Source organism: Pseudochaenichthys georgianus, chromosome 3 (genome assembly GCF_902827115.2).
Source record: "Pseudochaenichthys georgianus chromosome 3, fPseGeo1.2, whole genome shotgun sequence".
Classification (NCBI taxonomy): Eukaryota; Metazoa; Chordata; class Actinopteri; order Perciformes; family Channichthyidae; genus Pseudochaenichthys; species Pseudochaenichthys georgianus.
In genome coordinates this window covers 49,791,018-49,812,872 of record NC_047505.1, presented here as the reverse complement: position 1 = coordinate 49,812,872, position 21,855 = coordinate 49,791,018, and the positions used below count along the sequence as shown (strand labels likewise).

Here is a 21,855-nt window from a genome sequence, read left to right as displayed (position 1 = left end):
CTTTTTTCAGCTAAGAATTGTAGTAAAGGTTAAGCCTTTCCTTTCTTTTAATGACTTTGAGAGAGTAATACATTGTTTTATATCCACTAAACTGGATTACTGCAATGCTCTGTACATTGGAGTAAGCCAGGCTTCCATGTCTCGCTTACAGCTGGTCCAAAATGCTGCTGCACGCCTCCTTACAAGGACAGGCAGAAGTGAACATATTACGCCTGTACTCGCCTCTTTACATTGGCTACCAGTCAGTTTTAGAATACAATTTAAAATGTTATTGTTTGCACACAAAGCCCTAAACGGTTTAGCCCCACGGTACCTGGCAGATCTTTTAAAACCATACACACCCACACGGTCACTGAGGTCTGCTGACAGACGACTTCTGGTCGTCCCTAAATCGAGGTTAAAGCAGCGAGGAGCCTTTGCTGTTACAGCTCTAAAATTATGGAACGAATTGCCCCTCCAGGTTAGACTTGCTCCAACTCTGCCTGGTTTTAAATCTCGTTTAAAAACCCACTTCTGTTCCCTTGCATTTACAGACCAGGTATGGCACTTTTTTCATTTAATCGTTTATTTGGCGATGAACGCTTAAAACATTAAAAATGTGTCAAGCGTAACAGTGCCAGATTTAGCTTTGAGCTCATTTCCATCCGCAGTCCCGACTTGTGCTTTTACATTTGGGTTTTTATCTAGTGTTTTGTATTGTTTGTACGTCATGTACTGTAGGAGAGTTTTTCAGTCTGTGGCTTCTGATCTGGTTTCATCGTCTCTTGTTTTACATTTGTTTCATGTCCTGTCTGTTCTTTATGTATTATGCTATGTTTTTTATACAGTAGATGATGTACAGCACTTTGTTCAACTCTGTTGTTTTTAAATGTGCCATAGAAATAAAGTGGATTGGATTGTGTGTCAAATGCAATTGGCAGTTTTCCAGACGTTTTAAAACATGAAAATAATCATCGATATTGTTCCAAATTCCCGAAACTACAAAATAAAACACAACTTAGATTTATTAAACTGTCTCTAAAGGGGCCCCATGATGGATCATATGTTGTGCCTCCACTGTGACGTGTTTACAGGCTTTAATGTTCAAAAAGGTCTTCATCATTTCCAAAGAGTCTTTTACAATCTCAGTTTTGAAAACAAAGGCTTCATGTTCAGTGTAGAGCAGATGTGAGTGCCAAAGACTGTAAACTCCTGATACCCTCCCACCATCATGGGGATACATCATGTTTTGTAAAACCACCTGTTCGGGGTGTCAGCACATCTCTTTATTAAACAAATGTATCAATAGGACAAAGGCCTCCTCACACGGTGACCAACACCACGATTGGATTTCTGGGTAATAACTCAATCTCTGCCGTGTTCCCTTAATCCAGGGGAGTCAAACTCAATCTCAAATCGGGCCACATTAGCATCATGGTTGCACTCAAAGGACCAGTTTTATATATATGACTATATCAGAATAAATATATAAATATATATAAAATAATGTATTATTACATTATTGCCTCTGCATTGGTTTATTATCGGATAGGGTCATAACTTCATAATTAACTATGTCTGAAAGCAGAAGTCTAGGGAAAACAATTGCAAGTCTCTTCAGTGACACAAAATTATTTAAAAAGAAAAGCCAAATTCTGGAAAAACAAAAATAAATAAGTGAAATCTTGAAAAAAAGGTATCATCACAAAAGTCAAATTCCGAGAAAAAAGTCTAATTTGAGATGCATTGTGGGACATGTAGTTTATGGGCAATGTGCTTCTGTAAAGCGGCCTGTAACCGTATAATAAACATATTATATTCTTTGCAAGCTCTTGTGGGGCCACATGAAATGAAGTTGTGGGCCGGATTTGGCCCCCGGGCCTTGAGTTTGACACCCCTGCCTTAATCCCTTCTTTATGTTTAAGCCATTTTCTTTTTACTATAATGCTCAGACTTTTAACCAAAACTGTGGAATTCCCTACTGAGAGCACTCGAGGCAAGAGTGCTGAATCACAGACCTCAAATCAGATGTTATCATCTGCCCCTGCACCTTTCACATTGGTAGGGATGGGTACCGAGCCCTGGTATTAAACGGGCCCGGGGCTGAATTATTGTATCGGTAGGCTATTGGAGACATGTCAAAAATATATGTCATGTGTATTATTACTACACAAACATTATATTGCAGTTTTAGTGTCGCCAACTCCGTTTCTAATACGCAAAAAGACTGCAAAATGCGGTCAACAACACAGAGTTTACTAAATTATACAAACATGGGTTTATGATTAGAGGAAACCGAGTTATTTATTTTGTTAAAGTTTCTGTTTACAGTTCTGTCATCAGATTATTTAATACCATTCGTTAAAACGTTGTTGTTTCTTTTGATGTGAAATATTATGTATTTAATTCAAAAGCAATGTTAGTTTTGTTCACAATTTGTTTACCTTGTTTTTTTCTCCAAAAGAACCGATAAAAGTACCGTTAAAAGACCGGATTGATAAGCGGTATCGATAAAAGTAGTAGTACCGTTAAAACCTTAACGATACCCATCCCTACACATTGGGCAGAATAATTGTCACATCTAGTACTCAAACAGCTTTCAGACATGTGTGGACTTTTCATGAAACCCAAACAACGGTGACTGAAACCATGCTGACGTTTCCCACCTACTGTGGATATTCACAGGCGTTATTCGTCGTTTATCTTTTTAGTCACATATTCTCTCTTTCTAATTACTGTTGGTGCCAGGGTTTGTAATGGCCCTTGGTATTTTGTCATTCAATACAAGCCAAAGCAATACAACTCGCATCTCAAAGGAGTGAGGTATCGCGTGAGTCCAGCTCCTCACCATAACCTGTTAGGCCACATGACTGAGGTTATAATAGACCCTGTAAAGGAGAGCCGCTGCCATTCAGGGATTGTGCTTCGAGACATTTTCATTGCAGTAAAAGCCCCGTTGGAAACATGTAATTATAGTGCATGGCCACTTTAATCTCAGCCTTCACTTTCATAACTCCTCCAGACCTGGGTCACAGTCAGGGCAGGAGTGATATGTCCTCACATTCAACCTAGCATGTTATAAACAGTGGATTAAGAAGTGTCTCATCTTAAGGAGGTATGTCCTGATTTGACCAGGGAGCTCCAAAACACACACCTCCTAGATTAACTCAAATGTGTTTTAAAGAATATTTCAATATGGGGGTTGGACAGCGGCTCTTCTTCCTCCGCAGGCTGAGCAGGTTCAACATGGACTCCAGGATACTCTGCAACTTCTACAGGTGCACCATAGAGCATCCTGACTGGCTGCATCACGGCCTGGTACGGCAGCGGCACCGCCCTCAATCGTAAGGGTTTACAGAGGGTGGTGAAAACTGCACAGAACACCACCAGGACGGAGCTGCCATCCACGGAGGACCTCTACTCCCAGCAGCTCAGGAAGAAAGCCCTCCGGATTACAAAAGACCCCCATCACCCCAGCCACACACTGTTCTGTCTGCTGCCGTCTGGCCGGCGGTACCACAGCATCCGGACTAAAACCACCAGCCTCAGGGACAGTTTCATCCCACAGGCAGTGAGACTGTTAAACACCTGAACTGTTGAAACAACATCCACGATATTCATCTGGCTGCTACTTAAAAAATTATTGATCTATTTACCTAATATATCATATTTCAATGACTTGAATATAGACTCTTATTGCACTATTTCACTTTTTTAAACTATTTTCTTCTTGTATTTACTATTTACTTGCACTATATGTTTCTGTTTATCTGTGTTTTGTGTTGCTCTGTTGGAGGAGCCTGTGACCTAAGATTTTCATCGACATAACTACACTGTAGCTATGTTCGTTTGACAAATAAAGAACCTTGAACCTTGCATGTAGCAGCTGTTGCAGGAATCAAATCTGTTTCCAGGATGATCAGGATGAACATTTGTCATTGTTCAGCTGCAAAGAACACTGCAAAGAAACCTTGATATGAAGCAGGTCAATGTGCCAGACACACATCATTTATTTATATTAGAGCTAAAAATACTTTGCGGGTCATATGATTGAAACCACCTGTCAGTCACTGTCTGTCACCGCTAACTTCAACACGTCAGATCTGAATCCTCTTCAGGGGGAGAGAGAACAAATCTTCTGTTGTCTTACTTTGGATCCCGTGGGCTGTTTGGACGGCTGTTGGTCCGGAGTCGGTTCTCCATTCCCATTGGCGGTCGCTCTGGTCCTGAACCTGGGCTAACCCGCCTAATGAAACAGAACAAAGCAAACAAACTCAGAACAGAGATAGCTATTTCATTCCAACACCTCTCAGATGAGATCACAGCAAGACAAGGTTAACTATTATTAACCGGTTTAAAACTGTGATAAGGCAAGGCAAGGCAAGGCAAGGCAAGTTTAGTTATAGAGCACTTTTCAACGCAAGGCAATTCAAAGTGCTTTACAAAAAAAAAAAAAAAAAAAAGAAAGACATTAAGCATTAAAAAAGAAAAGCTAATCAAATAAACATTAAGGAAAAATACATGGATAAAAGTTACAGTGTAGTCTAAAATATAAATAGTTCAATTAAACATTACAAGAAAAAGTACATGGATAAAAGTTACAGTGCAGTTTAAGATATGAATAGTTCAATTAAAAGTAGCGACAAAAAGAAAAGTCTTCAGCCTGGATTTAAAAGTAGTAAGAGTTGCAGCGGACCTGCAGGTTTCTGGGAGTTTGTTCCAGATATTTGGAGCATAATAACTGAACGCTGCTTTACCATGTTTAGTTCTGACTCTGGGGACAGAAAGCTGACCAGTCCCTGAAGACCTGAGAGATCTGGATGGTTCATAGTTTAGCAGGAGGTCAGTAATGTATTTTGGGTCTAAACCATTCAGTGCTTTATAAACCAGCAGCAATATTTTTGAAATATATTCTTTGACACACAGGAAGCCAGTGTAAAGACTTCAGAGCAGGAGTGATGTGATCCACTTTCTTAGTGTTAGTGAGGACTCGAGCAGCGGCGTTCTGAATCAGCTGCAGCTTTCTAATAGATTTTTTAGTGAGACCTGTGAAGACACCATTGCAGTAGTCGAGTCTACTGAAGATAAAGGCATGGACAAGTTTTTCCAAATCCTGCTGTGACATTAGTCTTTTAATCCTAGATATGTTCTTTAGGTGATAGTAGCCTGATTTAGTAACTGTTTTAATGTGACTGTTGAAACTCAGGTCAGAGTCCATGACTACACCTAGATTTCTGGCTTTATCTGTTGTTTTGAACATTGCAGACTGAAGCTCAGCGCTAACTTTTAAACGTTCTGCCTTGGCTCCAAAAACCATTACCTCAGTTTTATCTTTGTTTAATTGGAGAAAGTTCTGACGCATCCAGTCATTGATTTGTTCAATGCACTTACTCAGTGTTTGAATTGGAGCATAGTCTCCTGGTGAAATGGTTACGTACATTTGTGTGTCATCTGCATAGCTATGGTAACTTATTTTGTTGTTCTTCATTATCTGAGCCAGTGGTAGCATGTAGATGTTAAAGAGAAGAGGCCCCAAGATGGAGCCTTGAGGAACCCCACATGTCATATTTGTCAACTCAGATGTGTATTTACCTATAGAAACAACGTTGTTTCTGTCCTTTAAGTAGGATTCAAACCAATTTAGAACTGTTTCCTAAAGTCCCACCCAGTTTTCCAGTCGGTCCAGTAATATGCTGTGGTCAACAGTGTCAAACGCAGCACTGAGATCTAATAATACTAACACTGAAGTTCTGCCACTGTCTGTGTTTAAGTGGATGTCATTGAAGACCTTTACAAGAGCAGTCTCAGTGCTGTGGTTTGGACGAAAGCCTGACTGGAACACATCGAAACAACTATTTAAATGCAAGAAATTACTCAACTGTTGAAAAACAACTCTTTCAATGATTTTACCTAGAAATGGCAGGTTTGATATGGGCCTGTAATTGTTCATTACTGAAGCATCTAGATTATTATTTTTTTAAGAGCGGTTTAATGACTGCAGTTTTCAGGGCCTGTGGAAAAATACCTGAGTGAAGAGACTTGTTTACTATATGAAGTAGATCTGAGGCCATGCAAAGCAAAACATCTTTGAAAAATCCTGTTGGAATAATATCAAGGCAGCAGGAGGAGGACTTCAGAAGTTGTATAATGTCCTCTAGGTTTTTATCATTAATCTGATGGAATTGTGTCATGATGTCTGAATTGATGTGTCATGATTTTCTGAATTTTGTCAGTGAAAAAGGAGGCAAAATCATTGCACGCCCTGGTGGATAGAAATTCAGAGGCTACTGACACTGGGGGGTTAGTTAGTCTGTCGACGGTAACAAACAAGGCACGTGCGTTGTTTTTGTTGTTGGTAATGATGTCAGAGAAGAATGATTGTTTTGTGTTTTTCAATTCCAAATTATAAAGGCCAAGTCTCTCTTTATAAATTTCAAAGTGAACCTGGAGATTTGTTTTTCGCCACCTGCGTTCAGCTTTTCGACATTCTCTTTTTTCTGTTTTAATGGTCATGGCCTTTCTCCATGGAGATATTTTCTTCCCAGTCACTTCCTTTACCTTAATTGGAGCAATGGCATCTATAACATTTTTAATTTTTTGCAGGGGCAAGTGTGGAAGAAAAATTCTGAGTAAACATTTCCCTAGTATTTTCAGTTAAATATCGCTTTGTGGTTACCTCTTTTTGAACACTTGTGTGAACAGAAATAGAGCTCTCAAAGAAAACACAGGAATGATCCGAGAGTGCAACATCAGTCACCACAACCTTAGAGATATTCAGACCCTTTGAAATAATTAAGTCCAGAGTGTGCCCCTTATTGTGCGTGGGCTCTGTCACATGTTGAGTCAGTCCATAGTTATCAAGAACACAAAACAGTTCTTTAGCCCCTCTGTCCTGGGGGTTGTCAACATGGATGTTAAAATCACCAACAATGACTAGACGGTCAAAGTCAATACACACTATAGACAGCAGTTCAGTGAGGTCATCAAAAAAGCTTGCACAGTATTTGGGTGGCCTATAGATATTTAGGAACAGAGCTCGAGAGGAGCATTTCAGCTGAAGGGCCACATATTCAAAATAATCAAAGTTTCCATACGATGTCTTCCTGCATTGAAGGGAATCATTGAACAGAATAGCAACTCCACCCCCTTTCTTATGCATTCTTTCCTGACTCATAAAACTAAAGTTGGGAGGGGTTGATTCGATAAGAACAGCTGCACTGTTATTTTGTTCAATCCAAATTTCTGTTAAAAACATAAAATCGAGATTGTGCTCAGTGATAAAATCATTGATTAAAAATGTTTTTCCTGCCAAAGACCTGACATTTAATAAAGCTAGTTTAAGTTTGTTAAACACACTATCAGTCATGTTTTTTGTAACAAGCTGTGGCTGACATGGAATCACTGCTAAATTAGATAAACTCACAGAAACGTTTGAGTGCTTCCTGTATCTAAGATGATTCACCGCTCTTAATCTATTACCTATCAACACAGATATCGGCAAAGCTACTGGCAGGCAGGGCCCGGGCATGTCCTGGAAAGAGTTGAGAGTGCCATACGCCCTTGAGCCTGGACCCAGCAGATATCAGTTTGCAGATTGTTTTGGTTTGGATGATTGTGGTAGGCATGGTGATGAAGCCGGGGGAGATGGTGCGCATCTCTGCTTCGGTGATTTTGGTGGGCGATAAGTAGTCTGGTAGAAAGAATTTGCTAAAAGCTCACAACAAGGTCTGTGTATTACCTTTAGATAAGATGTACTTTATTGATCCAGAATTGGGCATTTCTGTTTAGAAACCATGATTTCTCGAAAGACACATTTCAGTTGAGTGTTTCAAATGTATTTATCACACACAAGCCAATGAGTTCCTTCACCTTGGAGCGAAGACGGACATCTCTACACCCGATATCTCAAACACTCAGCAACTATAATAATAATAATAATGGGTTCCATTTATAAAGCACTTCATATTTGATTTCAAATCCCGAAGTGCTAAACTCAGCAACTCACACCAACACATTCAAGGTTGAGAAATAGCACTACAGGTAGATGTGTTGATGTTCTACCTGGGTTCATCTGGAGACGGTTCCTGTGCGAGGCCATTGGTCTGCGCGGGGCTGTGGGCGGGGCTGTTCTCTGGACTCACTTCCTCTTTAGCACCATTTGTTGGTGGCAGCTCCAGGCTGGCCCTGACCCCCTCCCACTGCTGCGCCGCATTACGGATCGCCAGGCGCCGCTTCTCCTTCATGAACATGACACACACACACGCGCACACACACACACACAGACAGACAGACAGACAGACAGACAGACAGACAGACAGACAGACAGACAGACAGACAGACAGACAGACAGACAGACAGACAGACAGACAGACAGACAGACAGACAGACAGACAGACACACACACACACACACACACACACACAGAGAGAGAAGGTTTCAAGTGACAGTTCTCGTGAGCAGAACACAGAGGTCATACACAGAGCTAATGGAACCCCTCTGTCCCTCTTAAATAATCACAGGCTTATTAACCTCATTAAAGTTAGATCTGAAATTCTATACGCATGTGTTAGTCCAATGTGTTTGCTCGGGTTACTGCAGCATTTGAATGCAGATACAGCAGTAAGAGTGCCATCCCCTCCCTTTAAGAGAAGACGTCTGCACATTCGTTCTTTTGATTGTTCTCTCCTGGACAGGCTGTAGTTTCGATATGCTCAGGGTTGGAATGCGCCACTCCCCGATGCAGGGGTGAGTCAGGATCTTTGGCGAGGACATTCAATATAACATGTTTCTCAACAGCCAGGATTAACGGGAGTTAGGTTACTGAGAGACAAAGAGTCCTGCACAAAGACCATCTCTCAGCAGAAGACACCTCTGCAGCGAGGAGACACATCAATATGTACCCCTGCACGCACACACACACACACACACACACACACACACACACACACACACACACATCCTTGTGCAACTCAATTGTGGGGCCCGAACTGATTTTACCCAATTGTGGGGCCCACCCTTTCCAACTATACTAGACCTCCGTAAAAAAATCAGGCAATATAGAAAAAAAATTAGAATCACAAAAATCACTTAAAATAAACATAATTCCAAGCTTTTGTCATCACGCTAGTTTTTTACCCACTTAGTGGGGCTCAGTTTCTAGCGGTCAGCACTTATGAGGTCCATTATACACACACACACACATATTTCTAGTTTTCATATCTTGGAAGGGATCAGACACACACATATTTCTAGTTTACATATCTTGGAAGGGATCAGAGTTACTATAGACACATTATTGAGTTGGATGGACTTTCCTTGTTACCAGGGTAGGAATTTCACGGCGACCACGGTGGCCACGGCCGTTGTTGCCCCTCGGTCTGGCCGTGATGCCCCGAAAATAATTGTACGTGCTACAGCCACCATGGCCTTTGTGCCCGCGCACTATTAACATCTCAAAGTTTCTTTAAAGGCGTCAGAACAGTGGTCTGGTATCTGAACTGCATTAGGCTGCGTTCACACCGGACGCAATGTAAATATTTGCATCGCTCTAATTTCACCGTGGCTGTCAGCTGTGTTTACTTCTGTCATTCAAACAGGACGTGCTGGAGAGGGGTGGGGGCTTATACCCATGGACTTACCATGATTTAATTGTAATACATGTTTCAAAATGATGCCGAAGAAACAACATACTGATACCGGTTAGTAAAAACCATGAATTAATGCTTTGGCAAGTCTGCAGACAAGACGGCAGGCGAAAAACCTTTTAAAATGCGTCTTTTCTGAATGGAGATCGGATCGACCAGGCTAAACTAACGTTGTATATGCTCCATCCGGACTCACAACAACATGATACAGATACAACAGCGACTGTATTCGCCATGACACAGACAGTCTGTGTTTTGTTCATGTTTAACTTTTGTCCAGTTTCTGAACAGATATGAGGAGCTGTGAGCTCTGAGTGCTAACAGCTAACGGCTGAGGTTTTGGTTTTCTGATCCAATGTCAGGCTGAGATCCTCACCGCTGATTGGCTACCGCGAGAACGCGTCACACGAATTTGATGCTAGAATTGAAAAAATTGATTAAAGAGATTCTCGTACACAACCACACACACTTTTGCATTTCAAAGTATTGCATGTTCATACAGTTGAATGTTTGAGCTTCACTGTGCCCTGCTGAATGATGTATGTGCAGAGTTTGACCCTTGAAGGCTATTTCTTCTGCTCTGAAATGGAATATATTTGTTGCATATTAATAGATTTTTTTTATTTTTTTTGGATTTGTGAATGGGAGAAGTAGTGGATAGGAAACATACCCAACACTAATTATTAATAATAATAATTAATATAAACTCTCTTCAACATTCTTTTAATGCAATAAACATTTATTTCAAAATTATTATGTTTTTCTGTATTGTTATAACAAAATGTACAAGTTTAGAAAATATCCGAAGACTCAAAAGGAAAAAAGGCCTAACATCGAAAGTAGTTTCCAATGGTTTTATACCAATTTCCTTATGTTTTTCTGTATTGTTTAAACAAAAAAATGTACAACTTCAGAACATATCCGAAGCCAACAAAAAAAGGCCTAACATCGAAAGTAGTTTCCAATGGTTTTATACAAATTTCCTTATGTTTTTCTGTATTGTTTAAACAAAAAAATGTACAACTTCAGAATATATCCGAAGCCAAAAAAAAAAAGAGGCCTAAAATCAGCCTAACATTGGTATAAAACCATACCAATTTCCTTCGGAGAGCAGATATTCTATTTTTGATGTAATACTTAACACCTCTCCAGTCCCTATTTGATAGGGCTTGTGGTTCAGCAGAGATGCAATCCTCAACAAAACTTTTCCTGGAACCTGATTCATAAATATCCATCTTCTCAAGTGTCGTTCCACAGCAGCAATTTCCTCAGATGTCCAGATGCGCTTCACAACCATTTCTTTCCCTAGGTGGACATTAAAAAACATGTTATAGGTTTAAGAAGCCTAAGAGTCAGTATCATACAGTTATGAATCTCTCTCAGGTTTACCACAAGGTGAGTTTCTGTTTATTTCCTGCTTCTTTACACATACTCTCTCCAGTACAGGTTAGCTCTGAGTGTTAACGATGCTAATGTAAACACAGACCATATTACTTCCAGAACACGTCTCACATTCATTGATCCATAGCAAGAATTGATGAGGCACTGTCAGAGAATAAATTAAATGAATTGCTAGCATGAATATATGTCATATGGTTAAACTTTACAGTATTGTTATCAGAATTAGAAAATAAAAGGTATTTTTCATGAAATGTTTGATTTGTCAAACTGTATAAAAAAGGAATTTATTTAAACGGATGCTGATTCATCACTCTGCGTTATCCTCTTTTCAACCTATTAAACAGGGAAACAATCTAACCCTCATTGTAGTCACTTTTCATCTCACCTCTCTTTTTAGCTGACTTCTGGTGTTTCGTCAGGACCTTTCTTGTACTATCTGGAAGGGATGACATGCTGGCCTCACCTTCAGACTCTTCAGTGTCTTGTATTACGGCATCTGGATAAAGAAAACATTTGATAGAAATATATTAAAGAGAGATACGGAGACTTTAAATATGAAGTAGTTGTTTGTAAAAGTCTTTGGATCAAGATCATTGTCATTGTTGGTGCTAGTTATTTGTTAACCCCATGACAGAATTATTGTTTTCTAATAAGAAGTATAGCTTGATTGATAATGTCAGATGGTCCTTTACTTATAATCAAAATATAGTAGTATCTTTATTTGGTTTGAGTTTTGATTAATTTGGTTATGGTTTCTATATATTCAGCATATTTAGTTACAGTGCTAGATTATGTAGAATGATGCCTACAACAACTTGAGTGTAGACACTTAAAGGTATTGCCAAAATATTTTTAAATGACTTCAAGCTAAAACCAAACGGGAGGGCCCCATGAGGACAAGACTAGAAACAAGTGTGTGTGACAGGTTTCTGTAACAAGTCCCATCAAGGCTAAGGTAAACGATCACCATTTGAAAAATCCTTATGCTCAAATAGTATAAACATATGCCTACAACAACTTGAGTGTAGACACTTAAAGGTATTGCCAACATATTTTTAAATGACTTCAAGCTAAAACCAAACGGGAGGGCCCCATGAGGACAAGACTAGAAACAAGTGTGTGTGACAGGTTTCTGTAACAAGTCCCATCAAGGCTAAGGTAAACGATCACCATTTGAAAAATCCTTATGCTCAAATAGTATAAACATATGCCTACAACAACTTGAGTTTAGACACTTAAAGGTATTGCCAAAATATTTTTAAATGACTTCAAGTTCAAACAAAACGGGAGGGCCCCATGAGGACAAGACTAGAAACAAGTGTGTGTGACAGGTTTCTGTAACAAGTCCCACCTAGGCTAGTCCAAAAATATGAAACCAATTCAGTTTCCTCAGTCAGATCGTTCCAAATCACCCAATTAGAAACGGGATTAAAGCTGTATCAGAAAAAGAGATCGGAAAAAAAGTTCCTGTCTTGGTATGGGGACTACATAGTGAAAGGCACAACATAATGAGATTGTGGAGACAGCTCTATATTACTGAATTACCTCGGTCGAAGAACGGTCTGTCGTGGATGTTTTGAGGGAAGACAAGTCTTAGGGGAAGGTCTCCTCCTCAACTGCGTCTGGATAATACTGCTCAGTCGTCAACTGCAACTTAGAAAAAACAAGAATGCACTAAGAAGATAGTAAACATTTATGTTGAGATAACCCGCTGCTGCAGATACACGCTTTACAACATCAGGAGGATACTACCCCTCCTGACCCAGAAAGCCACGCAGGTTCTGGTCCAGGCTCTCGTCACCTCACGCCTAGACTACTGCAACTCCCTCCTGGCTGGTCTACCTGCATGTGCCATCCGACCTCTGCAGCTCATCCAGAATGCAGCGGCTCGCCTGGTCTTCAACCTTCCTACATGTTCCCACACCACGCCGCTCCTCCGCTCCCTCCACTGGCTTCCGGTAACTGCTAGAATCCACTTCAAGACACTGGTGCTTGCGTACCATGCTGCGAATGGATCTGGTCCTTCCTACATCCAGGACATGGTTAAACCGTACACCCCAGCACGTGCACTCCGCTCTGCATCAGCCAGACGGCTCGCTGCACCCTCGCTGCGAGGGGGACCCAAGTTCCCTTCAGCAAAAACACGTGGGTTTGCTATCCTGGCTCCAAGATGGTGGAATGAGCTCCCATTGACATCAGGACAGCAGAAAGCTCACACACCTTCCAGACTGAAAACTCATCTCTTTCGACTCCACCTCGAGCGATAGAACTACTAACAAAGCACTTATATACTAATAAAGGACTGGCTTATCTAAAGCCAGTTGAGTAGCACTTGAAATGTTTGGCTCTATGAAGCCTGATGTACTTTATAATTCTGTTTTCTTCAAGTTTGTATCTTGTTGGTTGAACGCACTTATTGTAAGTCGCTTTGGATAAAAACGTCAGCTAAATGCAACGTAATGTAATAATCATGAGCTGCAAACATTAGCTAACTGAAAAGCAAGCAAGGGCATGCAAGTTGTCAGGTGAAATCTGTCAAGTTCTGCATTTAATTAAATACATCATCAATTAAAGTGTCACTCCCCCACTTGCTCATAGAGGTAGCAGACCAAACTTATAGCAAATCTAATGAATTCTCCAATACCAGTATAGTTTGCCACATCTGAACCATTTAAAATGACTTGTTAATCGAACAACAAATTAATTAGGTACTATAATTATATGGAGGGAAACAAAAACATGTGTTAAATCACGTGTTAGTTTTGAGTTATATGTGTACCTGTTTGCGCCAAGGCCAGTCTGCATCCCCATAATTGTAGAATATTTCTTCCTCTGGGGCGATGTCACTAAGGGCAAAAAGGCAGAGATGTGGCATCCCATCAAGGACAATGGTTCTCATCTTGCAGTTGGGCATGTTGTGGTCATTGTTTACAAGCCTACCCAGTGACTTGTCTTCAACCGATGCATCAAGACTTAAATAAATAGAGATTACATGTTAGTAGTAGAACTTGCATACTTGGGTTGGATATAGTGTGGAGAATTGTCAGTTACATTTAAAAGAAAATCATGAAGAAAAAAAGATTAGACAGACAAGGTCAGGTTCTATTAGGGCTGCACGATATTTGAAAAAACTGACATTGCGATATTTCTTTCCCCTGCAATATGAAAAAATACAGGAATTGAAGAACAATATTTTATTATTATTATTTTAACAATATTTAACCGGATGAACAATTTAATCACGGACTTCTGGATCTTAAGTTATCAGAGCAACAAGCTGAGTTAGCTCTGTTATCCTGCTGTGATCAGAGACCTGAACTACGAAGCCGGTTCAACATAACCTGATATGTTTGAGTTACCCGGCTTACCTAATTCAAAACAAACGCGCTCTCACTAAGCGGTCCTACGACGCTGGTTATCAACTCGTTAAGCCAGGGTTTCTCTGTCCGGCTGAGTGCGCGTTCACATGAAAGGGGCGGGGTTAGCAACATTTGACCAATCACAAACATGGACAAGCGTACTGACAGCGCAGCGTCATACTTCCTGAATGAAAAACTATAATATCAGACAAAAATGAAGAAGTTAAACTTTAAACATCCATGACTTAAACACTTGATCAGGATCAAAGCCACAGAGCTGCACCTGCAAGGTGAATACAGCTGGGAACAGAACACGTGTTTGAATGCGTACATTAACAGGTTTATGATATCACTGCCCCGTCTAAAACACGATCTGACTTTAATTACATTTGTCTCGAGTGTTTCGTCAACTTAATGTGTTGCTTAAAATAATCCTTCTGCATCCAGTCTGTGACGCTGTGAGTGCTGCACGGCCAGATACGGCTCAGCTGACTCAGATAAGGAGATATATGATACATTATGAAGTGATGTGCCGCGGACTGTACTTAATGTTACTCTGATCCGGGTACTGATGTTGTGGCAGATATTTCAGTAAGCTTTCTTAACGCTAATGTTATAATAGTCAGATTGCTCTGAAGATGGAGGTGATATTCTATTAATGTTCACACAGTCGGTGATTTTTGCCGGCCGTCTTTCCTGCAAAGGCAGCTTTTCTATTTCCTTTCTCCTGTAATGGTAAATGGTAAATGGACTGTACTTATATAGCGCTTTATCCAGTCTTTAAGACCCCTCAAAGCGCTTTACATACTACATGTCGTTTACCCATTCATACTGAGCAGTGTATGTTAGGACATGCACTAACATACATACACATTCACACACCGTTGGCCATGCCATCGGGAGCAACTCAGGGTTAAGTATCTTGCTCAAGGATACATCGACATGTTGACTGCACGGGCTGGGATCGAACCCACAACCTTCTGGTTGAAAGACGACTGCACTCCCTCGCAGCCACAGTCGCCCTGTAATATGACTTGATCGCTTTAAACTCCGCACACTGAGCTCTGATTGGTCAGCAGGCGGTGCTTTCACTGAGTTGATCTCCTAGCCTGGAACCTAACCTGCTCCGGAGCAGGCTAGCCGCACAGCATAAGTTACCATGGAGATCTAGCCCGATAAGAAGAGAACCAGCATCGTAGGACCGGAAACCCAGTTTCCCCTGAAGTTAGCTCGCTAAGGGAAAATCCAGCTTCGTAGGACAGGCCTCTGATCAAGAATGATTGTGATTGGTGGTTTGCTGTGCATGCAGAGCCGGCATGTCACTCACTCAAATACCCCTGACATGAGAGCGCGAGGTTTCCTTTTGTAGCAAGCAGCAAAAATAATTGTAACATGACGTGTTTGAGTTAATTTGCCTACTTAATATTGCACGTCCTGCGATGTGAATGCGCATAACGCGATTATCGTCACAACGCGATATATCGTGCAGCCCTAGATTCTATTATTGATTATTCTTATGTGAGTTTCTAACTAGAGCAGTGCATTTTTATAACAGCAAACAATAGCATTTATTATGACTTACCACAAACATTTCCCATCCCATTTCAGATCAAACAGGAATGTTGCTTCTGTGTCACGGTAGTTTTTGGTGTTGACATCATCCTGGTTGTAAAGTTTGCCCCGGTACTCAAGCACAAACTCTCCTTTTGTGAAAACTTTAGCAGCAAACACACCTCGACCTTTAAAGTAAGAAGACATCTTTATTACATGATTCACTTAAACATATTTTTTGTTTGAAGCCATTATATTGCAAGTTAAAAAAAGAGAGATCTCAATATGAATTGAGGTCAAATCTCAAGAGTTAACTTTAATGATATTGAAGACAACTTGGGAGAAAAGGGCAAGAACCCCTCAGCCTTCTTTCACCTTTCTATCAATAAGCCAATTCAAGTAATTCACAGCACTACAAAACTAAGATTTGCTCTTCTCCAACATAGTTTTCCATGCAAAAGTATCCAAAAGACTAAGAGCAGCAATACACAACACAGGAGACAACAGTGTGACATGCCAATGTACAAGTAGCACCTTCTTATGTTTGTAAAATGGAGAATATGCCTGTGTTAATCCATATTTAACCCAGCTAGAGCAGAATTAATTCAGATTAAACATTTATTTGAATACGATGATATATATATATATAATGATATGATGCCCAGTCTGACCTTTGTGGAGATGTCTCTGACAGGCATAATGATGTTTCTTTTGTTTTAAAAACGTGCGTTATACTTTTGTAAGTGGCTTATTACAAAACCTTGAAGTATTGGATTTATCGATGAAGGAATCTTTAGAAAATTTTACCAAATATAACAACATTTGCTTTTTAATAATTGCATAGATTTTTTATTTAAATGATAATACTGCCAGTAAGAAGTAACTTTTTGGAGTTAAAATGAACATAGGAAGCAATGTTGGGATTATGAATTAAGATATTGTGATATAATTTGCACTATTTGCTTGTGTTCATTTAAAAACATAGAACATTTTAAGCACTTACCTTTAAACTGGTCGATAAAATGCTCTTCGAGACCAGCCTTGTCAGTCCTCAACTTAATGTGCTGTTCAGCATCCTGTTGAGGACCAAGCCGTCTCTTTCTCACTGATCTCTGCATTGTTTTGTTTTTTTAATGGTCAGCCATCTCACCTGTTAGACAGAAGAACACTCTTTATTATTAAATCACACCCTGATCCTGTTCAGGATATTTCAATGTTTGCAGGTGCACAGCAGTGTCAGTAAGTTCATTTATTCGGAGGTGTAATACTAACCATTGTCACATAACTTATTGAAGCCAATAATATTCCAACTTAATTTATTAAGAAAAGTAATAGCTAGCTAACGTTCTCTGGCTAAAAAGGTAAAATATGCATTTATTTACACAACTTTTACAGAGAGAAGTGCCACATGACAGCCATAGGTGCACTAAAAGAGTTCGCTTGTACTGCATGATGTCCTGAGAAACTCCCTCTTGAGCTTCTCAACAGGGAATTCAAGCAGTTATTTTTCTGCAGCATCATTTGAATTGCATTGGTGCAAGTTTTATTTTGAGATTTTAAACATGCATTTATATATATATATATATATATATAAATATATATACATTATATGTATGGGGCTCTGAGACCAACTAGAGCAGATGCTCACATAATGCACAGTTGAAGCCTTAAATCCCCTCCCCCTTCTCTCTCCGATGCCAGAACGAGTTCTTCCCTCAACTCACTTTCACGGGTGTGCGGTGCCTCTCCCCCTCCCTCACGAAGATGCCCGAACCAATAACACAAGCTTAGCTTACTTCACCGTCAGGTCACTTTCACCGAATAAAAGTGATTAAAAACCACGCCGTATTTAACAGTGAATAACACGTAGAATATACAGATAATGTATATTATTATATATTGTAATGCAAAATTAAGTTTCGTTTTCGAGGCGAGACAAATCCTTTCATTCACAGGAGTTGCCGGAAATAAAACCTCTCCTGCCCAACGCAGCCTAACGTCACAGCCTCACCGACCAAATATAAACTTACCGTTTTCACTCACGGTAAAACGAGGCACCACAATATTTTCGTTTCTCCCTTAGTTAACTCCGTGAATACTGATGCTATCTAACTAGGCTACTTGTATGCTTTAAAAACGTGTGTTTAAACCTGGTTTAAACACAGATTGAGGCGGCAGCATTACAGACTCTGATTGGACGAACATCGATGACGCAGATTCATCTTCACAGCATTTGATTTGTCAACAGACTCTGTGAGAAGGCTAATGCAGCCAACTTGTAAAGTACGTGGTTCTGCTTGTTGTTGTAACCGATTGTAGACACGGCGAAACATTAATACCTCAGCAGTGCCTCCAATATTTGTTGCACACGTCACGTGGACACAAAAAGGATTTCCAGGCGTGCATACGTTTAAAAAACAAGACTTTACATCACGTGTCTGCATGCGCTCCTCTCATCCCCGTGCCTGTGTACACTTCACTAATTTGAGAATTGCACATGAATACATTGCATAAACACAGGTTAATTAAATAAAAAACATACAACATAAATAAAGTGCTTTTGCAGTATATACAGTTCCGTGTTAATCACCAAGCCCACTTTCTAATGATTTTCTAATCATAAATATATCGATTAAAAAATTATAAAAGTAGGGTAGACATGTGGATATTATCCGGCTGAAAACGTGCATTTATCTAACAGGTTCGTTTTCCACAGATCTTATTTAGAGCTATTTTCCAAAATTCTATGGAGGAGAAATCACCTTGCGAGGGAACCAGCAGCTTACGTCCGGGTTTTAAGACGCGTCACTGCATCACTGCTCTGTCCTGTTACTGAAGTCACAGCACAGCTTGGTAAGAGTGGGGGAGGGGAGGGCAATCAGGTGCGCGTGCAGCATGCTCTGCAAATGCACGGTGAAACGAACCACAGGAATATTGCCGTTGTTAACTCCCTGAATCCTGATGCTATCTTTACTTGTACTCAAGTACAAGATCTGAGTAGCCTACTTCTACTTTTACTCAAGTACAATATCTGAATACTTCTACTTTTACTCAAGTACAATATCTGAGTACTTCTACTTTTATTCAAGTACAAGATCTGAGTACTTCTACTTTTACTCAAGTACAATAACTGAGTACTTCTACTTTTACTCAAGTACAATATCTGAGTACTTCTACTTTGACTACAATATCTGAGTACTTCTACTTTTACTCAAGTACAATATCTGAGTACTTCTACTTTTACTCAAGTACATGATCTGAGTACTTCTACTTTTACTCAAGTATAACATCTGAGTACTTCTACTTTTACTACAATATCTGAGTACTTCTACTTTTACTCAAGTACAATATCTGAGTACTTTTACTTTTACTCAAGTACAAGATCTGAGTACTTCTACTTTTACTCAAGTATAAGATCTGAGTACTTTTACTCAAGTACAATATTTGAGTACTTCTACTTTTACTCAAGTACAATATTTGAGTACTTCTGCATTTACTCAAGTATATTATCTGAGTACTTCTACTTTTACTCAAGTACAAGCTCTGAGTACTTCTACTTTTACTCGAGTACAATATCTGAGTACTTCTACATTTACTACAAGCTCTGAGTACTTTTACTTTTACTCAAGTACAATATCTGAGTACTTCTACTTTTCCTACAATATCTGAGTACTTCTACTTTTACTCAAGTACAATATCTGAGTACTTCTACTTTTACTCAAGTACAAGATCTGAGTACTTCTACTTTTACTCAAGTACAATATCTGAGTACTTCTACTTTTACTCAAGTACAATATTTGAGTACTTCTACTTTTACTCAAGTACAATATTTGAGTACTTCTGCATTTACTCAAGTATATTATCTGAGTACTTCTACTTTTACTCAAGTACAAGAACTGAGTACTTCTACTTTTACTCAAGTACAATATCTGAGTACTTCTACTTTTACTACAAGATCTGAGTACTTCTACTTTTACTCGAGTACAATATCTGAGTACTTCTACTTTTACTCAAGTACAATATCTGAGTACTTCTACTTTTACTCGAGTACAATATCTGAGTACTTCTACATTTACTACAAGCTCTGAGTACTTCTACTTTTACTCAAGTACAATATCTGAGTACTTCTACTTTTACTACAATATCTGAGTACTTCTATTTTACTCAAGTACAATATCTGAGTACTTCTACATTTACTACAAGCTCTGAGTACTTCTACTTTTACTCGAGTACAATATCTGAGTACTTCTACATTTACTACAAGCTCTGAGTACTTCTACTTTTACTCAAATACAATATCTGAGTACTTCTACTTTTCCTACAATATCTGAGTACTTCTACTTTTACTCAAGTACAATATCTGAGTACTTCTACTTTTACTCAAGTACAAGATCTGAGTACTTCTAGTTTTACTCAAGTATAAGATCTGAGTACTTCTACTTTTACTCAAGTACAATATTTGAGTACTTCTGCATTTACTCAAGTATAATATCTGAGTACTTCTACTTTTACTCAAGTACAATAACTGAGTACTTCTACTTTTACTCAAGTACAATATCTGAGTACTTCTAGTTTTACTACAATATCTGAGTACTTCTACTCTTACTCAAGTCCAAGATCTGAGTACTTCAACTTGTACTCATGTACAAGATCTGAGTACTTCTACATTTACTCAAGTACAAGATCTGAGTACTTCTACTCTTACTCAAGTCCAAGATCTGAGTCCTTCTACATTTACTACAGCCCTTAGCTGCTATGCTTAACACTTGGCTGCTTTGCTTAGCAATTGCTGCTAAGTAGCTGCTAATATTAGCACCTCTGACTTCACCCACATCTGACCAAAAGCCTGAATATGGTAAATAATGCCTCTTAATTCACTATACTGTTGCACTCCGATTGCAAATGATTACCACTTAGCTGCTACGCTAAGCAGCTGATAATATTAGCAGCTATAGGTAGCTAAAGCCTACTGAGCAGTTACAAATATGACTTACTTAATCACAATTAGAAACATATCAAGAAACAACTGCAATAAATGTGGAGGGACACTTTGTTATAAACCAAATAAATATAATATTAAACCAAAACATATTAAATCAACTTACCTATTGCTCACAGCAAAGTCCATGTGTTGGTATTCATGTAAGTAATTCAATGCAGGGGAAATGGCTGCATGAGATCTCGCAATATCTCGCGGGATTACGCACATCACACGTGATTTGGTTGCCTGCATCTGATTGGCTTAAATGTTACACACTTTCAGGAAGTGTGTATAACTGTAGTTACACCGAATGGCCTCCGGGGAAAAAAATAGTTGACACACTTTTCCATATTTTGTGACGTTGTGGGCCAAGTGAAAAAAAAGCAAGAGGCATATAAGGGTAAGCTCTAGAGCTCATTTATAGCATTAATATTTGTGGGGGCCACCTTTTTGGGCCCCACAACGGACCTGGGCCCCACAACGTAAGTATTCTCCCTGTTTAGAGGCCTCACAAAGTAATAAGAACAAGTGCACACACACACACACACACACACACACACACACACACACACACACACACACACACACACACACACACACACACACACACACACACACACACACACACACACACACACACACACACACACACACACACACACACACACACACACACACACACACACACACACACACACACACACACACACACACACACACACACACACACGTTTACTGCAAAACAGTTGCATGTATAAGACAGAAAATCTTAGATCAAGCTAACAAATAATTGACAGACCCTGTTAGCTGTGTATATTTAAACAAATCTATGTCTGAATCTAAATGTTTGTTTGTTTATTGTCCTACACAGCTTCAATGATAAAACAAATACATACGTTAAGACAAAAAAAGGTAAATATTTTTGAGCTTTTTTCATCAA

At 39.5% G+C, this 21,855-nt stretch overlaps 2 protein-coding genes across 5 annotated transcripts in view; both read right to left on the bottom strand.

Annotated features, from left to right (window-relative positions):
- Positions 1-21,855, bottom strand: part of LOC117443441 (leucine-rich repeat-containing protein 49) — a 73,318-nt gene that overhangs the window by 20,829 nt on the left and 30,634 nt on the right. The window contains exons 12-13 of the mRNA XM_034079430.1: positions 8,041-8,216; positions 4,130-4,225 (exon numbers count right to left, since the gene is read on the bottom strand). Coding sequence (XP_033935321.1) covers positions 4,130-4,225; positions 8,041-8,216 — 272 coding nt within the window. The remainder of the gene's footprint in view (positions 1-4,129; positions 4,226-8,040; positions 8,217-21,855) is intronic.
- Positions 10,405-21,136, bottom strand: LOC117443453 (N-lysine methyltransferase KMT5A-A-like). Of its 4 annotated transcripts, none has more exons than XR_004551674.2 (7): positions 21,040-21,136; positions 16,938-17,084; positions 15,966-16,122; positions 13,804-13,996; positions 12,570-12,671; positions 11,410-11,520; positions 10,405-10,928 (listed from the first exon to the last, which is right to left on the bottom strand). XR_004551674.2 is itself a non-coding variant. In XM_071202547.1 (6 exons), exons 2-6 carry the CDS (start codon positions 17,050-17,052, stop codon positions 12,668-12,670), a joined length of 375 nt encoding a protein of 124 aa, XP_071058648.1. In that variant the 5' UTR covers positions 17,053-17,084; positions 21,040-21,136; the 3' UTR covers positions 12,647-12,667. The 4 variants fall into 4 exon arrangements, 1 of the variants encoding a protein (XP_071058648.1); XR_011642964.1 differs by having other exon boundaries at positions 13,804-13,870; XR_011642963.1 differs by lacking the exon at positions 21,040-21,136 and adding an exon at positions 17,965-18,049.